Here is a 13,442-nt window from a genome sequence, read left to right as displayed (position 1 = left end):
AGGGGAAATTTGAGGAAGAATTACTTCACAGAAAGAGTAGTAGATAAGTGGAATAGCCTCCCATCAGAGGTGGTAGAGGCAAATACAGTAGTACAATTTAAACATGCTTGGGATAGGCATATTGATATCCTTACAAAAAAATAAGGATCAAATATGGTTTGAGGTAACATGTTTAAAAAAGGGGCAGACTAGATGGGCCAAGTGGTTCTTATCTGCCGTCAAATGCTATGTTTCTATGTTTCTATTTGCTCACCCACACAGTAGGAAGAAAATAAAAATTCAACATTGTCTACACTTTAGGATGGACTATGTTATTTACATGCCACTGTGCCCTTGTGGCTTATATTATGTTGGTTTGACAAAGAGAAAGTTCCATGAGAGGATGGCGAATAGGGAAGCCAATCCCGGGGCACTTTTTCAATCCCGGGTATCGGGATTGAAAAATGCTCAATCCCGGGATTCCCGGGATCCCGGGATTGGCTTCCCTGTTTAAAAAAAATGCCCGGCCGCCCCGCATATTCACTTACATGTGTGGCGGGTGAGGTGTGCTGCTCCTCCGGGAGCTGGGCAGGCGACGGGTAGGGTGGGCTGCTTCTCCGGGAGCTGGGCAGGTGGTGGGTAGGGTGGGCTGCTCCTCCGGGAGCTGAGCTGGGCAGGTGGCGGGTAGGGTGGGCTGCTCCTCCGGGAGCTGGGCAACCGTGTGATCAGCGTGGTGGGCTGTGCGACCTGCGCAACGTGACCTCTGACATAGTCACGCTGCGCAGAGACGCTCTGCCGGGCACGGGAGAAGCCGGGCAGCGTCTGAGCAGGGTCTCAGACGCTGCCCGGCATTAGACTGCGCATGCGCAGTCTAATACCGAAATCCCGGGATTGGAGAGTCCAATCCCGGGATTGAAATCCCGGTGTTTTTAGGGCCAAATCCCGGGATCCCGCCGATCCCGATCCCGGGATTGGCCACCCTAATGGCGAATCATCGCACATCAATTAGAGCGGCGCTTGAAACAAAAATATCAGACAAGCCAGTAGCAAAACATTTCGCTTCATTGGGCCACAGTGTAGCAAGTCTGCACTGCATGTTAATTGATTTCATTCCAAAACCAGTGGGAGGACGGGATCGTGACCTAATGCTGAAGAAGAGGGAGTCGCGATGGATATTAGATTTAGATACAATATCCCCCAGAGGACTCAACGAATATAATCCTCTATCAAATTTTTTTGAAGTGAATATCTCTGTCCCTTTTCCGTTTTTTTACGTTTTTTTGATTACTTTATTCATTGTTTCCTTTTGCGATTTTTTTTAATTTTTGAAGCGAGATAAGGTGTCTCCAGGCTATTATTTTCTATTTTTGTTTGTGTTCCCATTGTTCCCTTTACACGTGTTTATTTGGTATTTAACTAAGTGGTAACATTATTCACTTCTGGTAGCTTTGTGACGTAATACTCAACAGGGGGTCGGTTGTTCGACTCTCACTGTTAAGATTCTTTGTAATAATTTTTTCATTTATGTGTGTTTCTATTAGCATTTTGTATAGATCACTCTAGTAAGTAAAAAATAATAAAAAATCTATAACGTTATCTCATAAAAAAAACTAAAACTTACAAAAATTAAGCAAACACAATTTTTTGTCTTTAGTATCTTTTTCACTTGTAATGTATATATTTTTTGTATGTATGCTATTTTCTATTGTGAGCTTGAGTAACGGCACTTGGGTTGGCCTATACACACTCCTTGATTCTGATTATTTCACAGCGAGGTTGGGGTTAATATTTTCCATATAGCTGCCAGTCATAAACAATCAGTATGTCCGCCCATTATCCATTTCCGGGTCTGTGGAACGCATGAGCCATCTTGTGGTGGAACGCATGATGTGCTTCCGTTAATATTAAGTCTATTTCCTGTTAGAACCCCTAGACGCGGCAATATGCCTGACGTCTCTTTCCGGATGGATGGAGCGCACACGTCACTTCCGTTCCGGCCAGTGGAATGCATGATGCGTTATCGGACGGGTGATTGACGTGGTTTGTATTTTCAGACCGAATTTTGGCAGATGCCAGATTGTGCTTGCATTTACATTACACCCCAACGCTAGCGCTATGTGAACATATGTTTGTAGTTACCACAGAATTGTTTTAACATTGAAATTGGAGAGTAGTGGGTTACAGACAGACAGTGATGTAATTTCCTGTCTGTGGGTATATAGGCTGACCCGGGCCCTTATTCTGATCTGTGCGGAAATTCCCGCATTCTTACGGAGCGGTCCGCACGCCACGGTGTTTTTCCGCATGCGGCCATCGTCCGTAGAAACGCCCACGTGTCCTCCGCATTCGGACGGACTCACTCTTTAAGAACAGGGCGTGTTTACGGACGACATACAAATCATGCGTGTGCGGGAGAAACACTCCGATTCGGCACGGTATTACAGAGTATTACAGAGTATGCTCGGGAATACCGCATCCGAACGGGAGCCAAGCGGTGCTACCGCACGTAAGCGGAGGATTTCCGCCAAACAACCCACTATGAAGTATCTTCTGCAATACATCACATGACCCACTTATTCAATTACCTACCCTCATAAAAAACAGCTTATTTGTAATTGGAATCAATTAGATTCCAATATATCCTTACAAGCATGCCTAACACATGCATAGCACACATTAACCCTTACAGCAATGTAAGTGCAATGGTTTCAATTAAAGCACTGACAAGCGTCCTATTAGTGAGTAATGAGTAAAGGAGTAGATTCTATTGGGTTCAGGTGTTAATGGTTGTAGTCATTAGGCGTACGTTCGCCTACCGCATGAACGAGTGGTGTCCGCAAAGCAATAGTACACTTGTGGACACCGCACATTTCTGCCCTTTTTTCATCGCGTGCATTCGGAGTGGTTTCCGAATGTACGCCCCCCAACATAAGTGTACTCCCCCGTGTCCGCCCATGTTTCCGCCCCGTTTTGCCCACTTTGAAACTACGCCCATGTGTCATTCCGCATGACGCCCATAATACGCCCCTATTTCCCGACTGATAGCGGTGAACAGTTTTGGACGGGATTTGGCCGAACTGGTACCGAGTCAAGGCGTGGCACATGCGCGTAGCGTTCTCCACGCATGCGCAGACGTCATAAAGACGCGATCCGTAAGTACGCGGTAAAGTCCGCATCAATCAGAATAAGGGCCCCGGTGAGGCAGTACAGTTATATCCCTCTTCAGGGATTGATGTCAGGTTGCTTATCTTTTGGATATTTGCCTTTTGCTCTACAATTCCTGATGATGGTCTTGTGTAGACCGAAACGTGTCGTTACGTCGGATGGTATGTCTATATCAGGCATGTCCAACGTTGGCCCTCCAGATGTTGTGAAACTACACATCCTAGCATGCTTTGCCACAGTTTTGCTATTAGAGAATTCTAAAACTATTGCAAAGCATGCTGGGATGTGTAGTTTCAAAACATCTGGAGGGCCAACGTTGGACATGCCTGGTCTATATGATGCAAATAAAATGATACTTTGTTAACCTTGACCTTGGTGAGTGCCCATTGTACCTCTGATATACTTTGATGTTCATTCGTCTTGTGGAGCACCCCCCTGATCCCATGGATGCGATACGAGTGCGGACCCTTTGAAATATATATAGATAGATATAGAGAGAGAGAGAGATAAAATGATCTGCATCACTCCTGGGTCTTTTGTAAGTAGTTTTATTGCATTAAGATTACATCTGTCATGTGCGGTTCCCGGCCGACGTTTCAATGCTGCTTGGGCACTTTTATCAAGGCTGCTGGTACACGACACTGAAACAAGGCAGTTTTATCAAGGCAGTGTCGTGTGCCAGCAGCCTTGATAAAAGTGCCCAAGCGGCATTGAAACGTCGGCCGGGAGCCGCACATGACAGATGTAATCTTACTGCAATAAAACTACTTACAAAAGACCCAGGAGTGACGCAGATCATTATCTCTATACCTCAAACCTACTGGAGGCACCCGGGCAAATAATCATCAGAAAAGGAGAGTGCCGGTTTACCACCATTCAAAACATTAAAGGAGTAAGTTACAGTATCTATTGAGATTATGCAGTGCCATGCAAACCCTACCCCCATGTAGCCTAACACTCCCTGGCAGAATTACAACTGGAATGCCGACAGTCGGAATTCCAGCCTATAAGGGGCAGTACAGGGGGGCGCCTGAGAATATTTGGCTGGGGGGGGAGCAGAAATTATAGTTACGCCACTGAACGCTGCGTCTACACATTGTCTTTTGACAGGTCCCTTTTAAAGGCAGGAGCCTGCACATGTATACTGCATATACTAAGCAGAAAGTCATACACAACAGGGGTGAATCATCTTGTTGGTGGCCGCTATGGGTTAGAGGTTAAGGTGAATACTTAACAAAGCCATCAACTGGGGTTTGATTTCCATGAAGGCCAGAGGCCTTAATTTAATTAATAATGTAATCAACAGTTTCTCAAAGTCAGTCCTCAGGACCCCACACAGTGCATGTTTTGCAGGTCTCCTCACAGAATCAAAAGTGAAATAATTAGCCCCACCTGTGGATCTTTAAAATGTGTCAGTGAGTAATGAATGCACCTGTGCACCTGCCAGGTGACCTGGGAAACAGTGAGCTGTGTGGGGTCCCGAGGACCGAGTTTGAGAACCCCTGATGTAATCATTTTATGTTCTAATTAATATTTTATCTACAGTATATTTATATATTTTTTTATTTTAATCTTGCATTGTTATGCACTTGAAGCAATAAGCAATCAAGACACACAAAGCTTTTCTGTATTGTTTTATGCTTAAGCCGGCTTCCCACTTAAAAAAAGCCAAATGTGCATAAATGCAAAGGAATTGATGTTGGTCATTTCTATGGCTTTTTAACTGATTGCATGCTCAGCACTTCCTACCCACCCTTTATTTCTATGCAGTGCCATAGATATGACTTTGGAGCTAATAATTACAGTCATTGAAGCTACAGTAGCAGCTTGCTCAACTTGATGCTAATCAGTACACACTGTGTAACACTGAACTGGAAGTGGGGTAAAGGCACACTTTAAGCTTCCTAGCCAGTCTGCTGCTGCATCATGACACTTTGAGAACCAGAAAGGCAGACTGTAATTGAAATCTAGCACCTGTACTACTAGTATAAGTAAAGGACTCACACACTAAAATATTTAGTTCTTTATCACACACTCCTTGCCAGTGTCCGCTTCCCTTGTTTAGTAGTTTCTGGCCAACTTTCCATACATGTCCTGAATTACATTTCCCACATGGTTCTGTCCAACAATCAGCAGGCATTGCCACAGAAACTACATTGGCTATTTGATTTAGTTTAGGAAAAGTGACCATCTAATGGACAGAAGGTAGCATTACACATTCTGACATCCCACTATATTATGTTGCAGCGCCATATGGCATTATGTGACTCAATACCCCAAGCTGTGACCCGGCAGGGCACACTACATGTCATATCGATGCTAAATGTAAAAGTATACATCTGTATAGTATCTAGAAAAGTAAAGCATACGGGCATTCATCAAACTTCCATGTCAAGTATCATACTGACCTGATGATATGAACATAATTAAGATCCCAGAGCTAATCAGAACATTTATCTATAGTTACATACATAGTTACATAGTAGGTGAGGCTGAATAAAGACTTGCGTCCATCTAGTTCAACCTATGTTTATAGTAGCTAATCCCTTGTTGTATAGTATGTTCTGATATTTTAAAGACAGATTGTTACTTATTCATACCCGTGGATGTTTTTAACCAATAAATGTTTATCCAACCTTATATTAAACGTATTTATAGTGTCTGCCGACACCACTTCTTCAGGAAGAGAGTTCCAAAGTTTGACTGTTCTGACTGTAAAGAATTTTTTTCTTCTAATCTAAACTCGTGCCCTCTCGTCCTAGATTCCGGTCTAGCAGAAAAAGGGGTGCTTGACAGTTCCTTATATTGGCCCCGGATATATTTGTACATGTTGAGCATGTCCCCCCTTAAACGTCTCTTCTCTAGTGTAAATATATTAAAGTGTTTTGTACTATGCATGTGTTTTGTACTCAGCTTTTTATGTTTTAAAGGTTTATTCTTGACACGGAAGTCTGGTGAATGCCTCACTTTCATATATGTATCCCATTGTGAGGAGATGGGTCAATTATTTTTTTTTTTGGGGGGGGGGGGGGAGGAGTGTTGTTACCTTTCTTTTATAATAAAGATATATTGTAATATTATCTGTAGACAACCCGAATACCAAGTCATTGGTTGGTTTTTTGTTGCATCACTGACTGGTTTGCCTTAAACAAAAATTGGCCAAACACTGCAATAGAGCATTATATCAGTCATCTGATGACAGGTTAGAACAATATAAAAGGGGGAAGGTGGAGCATTCTCTCATAAAAGTGTACGAGAGTGTGTTTATTAGAACTGGTTGTCCTTTCACCAGTATTTTGCTCTTGACAAATTGACCTCGTTTTTTGTAATTGAGGATGCTTTGTATAGATATTTCAAATGTTTAAATTGTCTCAACTACTGTGAAGCTATATATGTATTAGATCTATATTAACACACTTATTTTTACTACTCCTCTATATGTAAACCTCATTATTGAACACAATTCAGTAAAGAAAAAAATATTTTTAAACTATTTAACATTTGTAATTGAAAGTACAGTTTTTTTAAATGTTTAATTTTTTCTTTCAGATTTTCATGTTGATAATATTCATGTGTATCACATTATTGATTGCAAGTCTCTTATGCCTTACATTGCCAGGTAAGTGTGGATCACAAAATAAAACCGTTTAGGTTTTTCAGCTTGTTAACTATAAAAAAAAATGTTTTTGTCTTACTGTAAAGGGGAGATATAAACAATAGAAATGTTTTGATAGAAATTCATTGCGAGATAATTTAGAAAATAATAAATAGCCTAAATCTATAATCTTAGTAGAGATACAATCACAGTAATCTGAGTACATTTATGGCATAAGGTTAACACATACTGTATGAAGCAAGGGTCATAGGATTGGGGATGGGTACTATGTGAGCTATGCGGTTTCCTTAGGAGAGTTTTCAGTGGGGAGTGAGAGTAAAACCTGTGAGCGTCGGGGTTGATCTAGAGCAGGCATGTCAAACTCAAATTCCCAACTGGGCCAAATAATCAAGGTCTAAGTCTTGTGCGGGCCGCAAGAAAACGAAAGAGTCTTATACGCAATTTTACTATACTCTATATAATAATAACAATACCACATATCAGCATTATACCCCTTCATAAATAACTGTGTGGTTACCCTCTGTGCCAGATGACACATTTTCCCCCACGGTGCCAGATGGCACATTTGCCCCCCCGCGGTGCCAGATGGCACATTTGCCCCCCCGCGGTGCCAGATGGCACATTTGCCCCCCCGCGGTGCCAGATGGCACATTTGCCCCCCCGCGGTGCCAGATGGCACATTTGCCCCCCCGCGGTGCCAGATGGCACATTTGCCCCCCCGCGGTGCCAGATGGCACATTTGCCCCCCCGCGGTGCCAGATGGCACATTTGCCCCCCCGCGGTGCCAGATAAGACACACACATGACACATTTGCCCCCGGTTTCCCCGCGGTGCCAGATAAGACACACATGCTACCGCGGTGCCAGATAAGACACACATGCCCCCTCCTTCCCAGGCTGGGAACAATGTGACAACTATCACTTTCCCTGGTAGTGATTCCAAGTAGCTACTATTCCAGGACAGAGTGCTGCACCACAAAAAAAGGCATCTTACCGCTGGCAGGCATGGTGGTTTCTGCTGCTGCCTCTGGCAGGGGGTTACTACAGGCCGCTCTGCCCCCTCTCACTGCAGCCGCTCGCCTCTGCTAACCTTCCTACATGTTTCCGCTACCCTGCCTTATTGCCTCTACCTCCAAGCACCTCAGCCCTGCACTGTGCAGGTGCGCTGTGACGTCACCCATGCACCCACGCAATGCACTACTGGGAACGCTGAAGCCAGGAGAGGCTTCAGAAGAAAATGTGCAGTATTACTGCACATTTTCTTCTGAAGTCTCTCCTGGCTTCAGCGTTCAGATAGGGACTTTGCCCTTCAAGCCCATGAGCCTGTGAGCCACAAAAGAAGGGGCAGGGGCTGCGAGTTTTACACATCTGATCTAGAGTGTTAATGAAGGCCTTCCACTTTAGGAGGAATTTAGTAGGTATGGGGTGAAGACCGAACATCAAAGAGCATTTGTCAAACAATAATAACTGCAGTATCTTGCTTTTGAGTTCACAGATGGAGGGAGATAATGATACTGTCCATTGGATCAGTATACATTTCTTTACTAGTGTCAAGGTAATTATAAGACGGGGTATATTACTTGAAAAAGTGGGAGGCAGAGACAAATTGGTAAAATTGAGGCAAAGGCATGCTAAAGGGTATATGGCTAGGTTGGTGGAAAATAGAGTTGAGGAAGTGGATGATCTTGCGCCAGAATTTATAAGTATTTTAGAGCATGACCAGAAGCGGTGAAAGAACTTGGCATTTCACATTTTGAATTTACAGAGCACTCTCTTGTAGCGTCAGGGGACATATATTTGCCATATGCGGGGCAATATACTGTATATATGGTGACACACTTTGAAATGACAGACAAACAATACAAAAAAGAAGGAAAGAAAAATCAGTTCATTCAGATGCAAAAAAGCTATTTCTCTTTAGATACCAGTGGTCATTTATTTATAGGTATTTTATGCTACCTTGTAATATAGATACTTGGTGCCCTGTATTAGGGATGTTGGGAGCGAAGTATTCAAAACATTTTTAATAGACGTGTAAAGAAAAGAAAATAAATTAGTGCAAAAATATAGATTTCAAGATTAAAATGTTCTCTGTCTGCCATTATTATAGTGTTTCATTTATTCTTTAAATGTATAAATATTATTTCCTGGGTTTATATATATATATATATATATATATATATATATATATATAGTTCTGATCTCTTTCGAAAAGTCCTTTATGTTGCCTTTTGTACTGTCATGTAATCAGCCCATTTATTATTTGTGCCTTCTACCCCTTTTACACCAAAAATCTCGGATCCGACCCGGCATTTGGTACACGGATCCAAGCCAGGTCGGATCCGGGATTTGTACCATTTACACTGCGGTGCCTACCCGCAGTGTAGACGGATGCGGCACTTGGAGATGACATCATCTCTATGCACCGGGACTGCGATCACCCCCGCTGGGACCGCCGATCACCATGCTGGGGACAAGCCCAGCACCAAGGTAAGCTGCTGGGCTGCCCCCGTGCACCCCCAGCCCCAGTCCGCGAGGTAAATGGATGCCGCACACAGGCATCCATTCACCTCCTCCTTCGCCCCAGAGTACCGCAAACAACAGTGGAGGCTGTGTGCGCCCTCTACCCAGGTCCTAGCCGTGTTCAACCCAGGTCAGGACCTGGGTAGAAGTCCAGTGTAAATGGACACTGGTTGACCCATTTACACCGTCTCTGACCCGGGTTTTTGTGGCGGTGTAAAAGGGGTATTATTCACCTATTTAGGAGTGGTATTCCAATATACACAGTCTTAATGGGCAGTAGCACACATTTTGTTAAAAATGTTTCAAGTACTCTGTGAGAAGATCTTCAGTAGAAGCAAATGTATCAACAGGTTTCCCTTCTATGTGGTTTGCCTCTCTACTGAGTACAGTATGTCATAAGATACTATTCATTTGTTAGTTTTGCTGCAGTTCATAGTCTTAAATTAGTACAAATGGAAATTCACACACTAGTTTCCATACTAGTCTGCAGCCGTGTTTCAATATACTAAAATATACTGCAGCCACTGGAATTATTAGATCTGAACAATTCCCTGTGGAATTCCCTTCCCTAGAATCAGCTACTGTGACTATAATTGCATGCTCACATATTCACAAAAAGCTGGTTCTGCAGTTTGTATTAACGGCTGATCTTAGTAGAGGATGTGCATTTCGCTCTGTTAGCTTTACCAAGGCTGACCCTACCTCCTGTAGATAAGTGGATTGTAACAGTTTCATAATATTAGGATATTGTGAAAAAAAGTCATCAGGAGAAGTGATTTCTGGGATGTCTATCGACCATGAGTGGCAAAAGGAGTGTGTTGGTCCATACACACTGGATGACTGTGCCCAGCGTGTATGGACTGCGATGATCGCTATTATCGCTGGGGGTAAAGGCACTCAGTGCATGCACACTGAGCGGCTTTCCCCCTGCCCTTCACCGCCAGCGGGGAGAGGATGGCTTTGCATAGCCCAGCACTATGCAAAGACCTCCTCAATGCCGCTCATCTGCTGGTAATACCAGCAGATGAATGGCTTTCCCGGCGATGATGCGGGAGCGCGCAGCAGTGCTCCGCTCAGTCGAGCCAGTGTGTATGGGCCTTAAGTTTTTAGTGGGGAGAGAGGAGGATATTGTATAAATAGCACATTTTGAATTTATGGTGATGTAAAATCATGAAGAGTGACGATAGAGGATCTGGTTGGATAATGAGGGGGATGAGTGATAAGTAGAGTATCTGTAAGTACATAAAGAAATGTGTACGTGTTAAGGCATTCTGTATATGCTCTGTAAGGAGGCGAAAGAGAATTTTGTCCCTCCTGGATCAAGGCCTTTGCGTCGCCACTAAGCGTATGAGGAGCTGAGCATGGGGGCGGGGGGGGGGGGTTGCCACATATAGGGAGGAAAGGGGTAGAATTTGGGTCCCTGTTCCATTTTTTTATTTATCTGTAACCATGCATCATAGGTGTGCCTAAACCGAATGTGATTTAGCATAGCATTTATCATATATTGTTATTGACTTCACCCTTTAGTAATTATCTTGGTACTTCTGCATTAGCAGGGCGCCCGGCTAGGCTACGCTGACAACGTACCTTAGGCTACGTTGTCAGCGTAACCTTGCCGGGCGCCCTGCTAATATGTGCCTGGCGGCGGTTTACACTTACTTCGTGCGGGCTCCGTGGGGCGTGCTACTTCGGGCGGGCAGCGGGCTCGGTGTGGCGGCAGCGCTTGAGCGGCAGGCGGGTGGAGGGGGGATAGAGCCGGCGGGGGGAGACGTGTCCTTGGGCGGCAGCAATGTGTCATTCAGCGTACTGCCGCTGGGGGGGATCACATGGTTTCCCTGCTCCCCCAGCGGCACTACGCTAATTGCTTACATTGCTGCCGTCGGAGACTGTCATTGGAGGACGCCGAGTGCCGGAGGAGGGGAACGCTGCCGCCGGAGACATCATTGATGGTAAGTATTAATGCACTACACACACACACACAACACAATCATATCCCCACTATCCACGTCATACCCCCATTATCAATGTGGATAATGGTGGTATGACGTGGATAGTGGAGATATGAACCATTATGTATTAGCAGAGCTCCAGTTACATAAATAACGTAGTTTACATAAGTTACATAATTTGAGTAAGTTACCTAGTTTACATAGCCAGCATAGTGGTGTTTTGGTATTCTCAGTACACCACTACGCAAACTATGTAATGGGCGCCCTGCTAATACATAAGTACCATTATCTTTACTACTGAGGGCTAGCTTGGTAGCAGTGCTGCAGTGGTAATAGGGACATGTCGCTAAATATTGCAGCCGCGCATAGCGGTGATAACAACTAGCTGATTATGGTAATTTGGTAGTGGTGCCCGGTGGTAGTACTATGTACATATACACCCGCTACCCTTGATAGAAGCGGCAGCGGGGGGTCTGGTACTAGGAGGGATGATATAGCAGCCGCCCACAGTGGAGACCATACTGAGACCCAACAGTAAACCTAAAGGGTCATTCTAACAGCGGCACATGGTGACAGCATTAATAGGGACACATACTCCCGCTAACCGCAACTTATATCGACAGCAGATGCCAGCATCAGGAGGGTTAAAATAGCAGCCGCATAAAATAATACTGATACCCAATATCCTACATAAAGTGTCAAGTCAATAACTATATATGATGGCAAAAATATAAGCCCTCCCTATGTGCCTGACACCATCAATTATTAAATACTAGGTGATTCATCGCACCCTATGGGGGCTCTTCACATCGTCGTAAGGGGCTCCACCCCCTTAGCCTGTGAACTGTGAAATATGGTTTGTGTAGGAGGGGCAGGTGGGGAAATACTGCTGGGGCGGGAGTGGCGGGTCTTGGTGACACAGCTCTGCACTACACTTACACCGTTATGCTCATTGCACATTACAACCCACACCATGATGGGCATTACACATTCTGCCACAGTAATGCACCCTTCACTATATTCCACGCCATAAGGCCTTTACACTATACACCACACCGTCATGCAGCTTACACTATATGCCCTAGAATATAATGCCACTTACACTGTGCACCACACACCTTGTGCCTTACACTATATGCCACACACCGTAATGCCACTTAACTATACTCCACACACTGCAATACACCTTGCGCTATATGCCACACTGTAATGCTCCTTACACTATATGCGTGGTGCAGTAATGCTCGTTACACTATGTCACACACCGTAATGCCAGTTACACTATACGTCACACACTGCAATGCCAGTTACACTATACGCCACACCGTAATGCCACTGAAACTATACGCTACACAACGTAATTCCCCTTACACATTATGCCAAACACCGTAATGGCCCTTACACTATACGCAATATGGCATCATCACTTTACACTGGGCACGGTAACATGTGGGCATGAACTGCAGGGGCAATGCAGTGGTCCAAACCCCTGCCCCCCAAAAAAAAACCACCCAATATAGTGTTCATTCTAGCACCCGCCAACTTTGAAAACCCATGTAGTTCCCCTTACCTGCCTGGGGTATCACGGTCTGCTGTGGTGTTGCTAGCACAGGTCTGGTTTGAATATCAGTGCTGATATACAGACCACACTGTGCTTGAAGCACTACAGCAGACAGCAACACCCCAGGCAGGGAAGAGGAACTACATGGGTTTTCAAAGTTGGCGGGTGCTAGAATGAACAATACAATAATAGAGCACATAGCATAGGTCCCTGCATAGATAGTAATACACAGAAAATAATGCAGGAAATAATCCCCAGATAATACAGCACATAGGGCCCCCCGCTTACAATACAGCACATAGGTTGTCCCCCACACAGATAATTATACAGCACAGAGGTTGTCCCCCACACAGATAATTATACAGCACATAGACCCCCCCCCCACCTACAATACTACAATACAGCACATAAATCCCCCTCATAAACAAAGATAATAATCCAGCGCATGGTTAAGTTTTGGATGCTGCACTCAGGCTGGACAGTGTGGCGCCGGTGGTCCCCCCTTACTGTTGTGGAGCTGCCAGAGTGCACTTGCAGTGCGGGGCTGCGTGACGTTCGGCGTACCCACAATGCTGCAGGGCTGGGACCGGTCAGGAGCAATTTAGCAGCAAGTGTGGGCACTCATTAACCCCCCCCCCCCCCCCGCCAGG

At 44.7% G+C, this 13,442-nt stretch overlaps 1 protein-coding gene across 3 annotated transcripts in view; it reads left to right on the top strand.

The window, feature by feature from the left end:
- The window catches only part of MARCHF6 (membrane associated ring-CH-type finger 6), a 492,210-nt gene that overhangs the window by 321,262 nt on the left and 157,506 nt on the right, over nt 1-13,442 (top strand). For all 3 annotated transcript variants that reach the window (XM_083188363.1, XM_083188362.1, XM_083188364.1), the window contains exon 20: nt 6,694-6,763. In XM_083188363.1, the coding sequence (XP_083044489.1) occupies nt 6,694-6,763 (70 nt within the window). The remainder of the gene's footprint in view (nt 1-6,693; nt 6,764-13,442) is intronic.

This window comes from Crinia signifera, chromosome 5 (genome assembly GCF_055691185.1).
Source record: "Crinia signifera chromosome 5, ASM5569118v1, whole genome shotgun sequence".
Classification (NCBI taxonomy): domain Eukaryota; kingdom Metazoa; phylum Chordata; class Amphibia; order Anura; family Myobatrachidae; genus Crinia; species Crinia signifera.
This window is presented reverse-complemented; position numbering and strand designations above follow the sequence as displayed.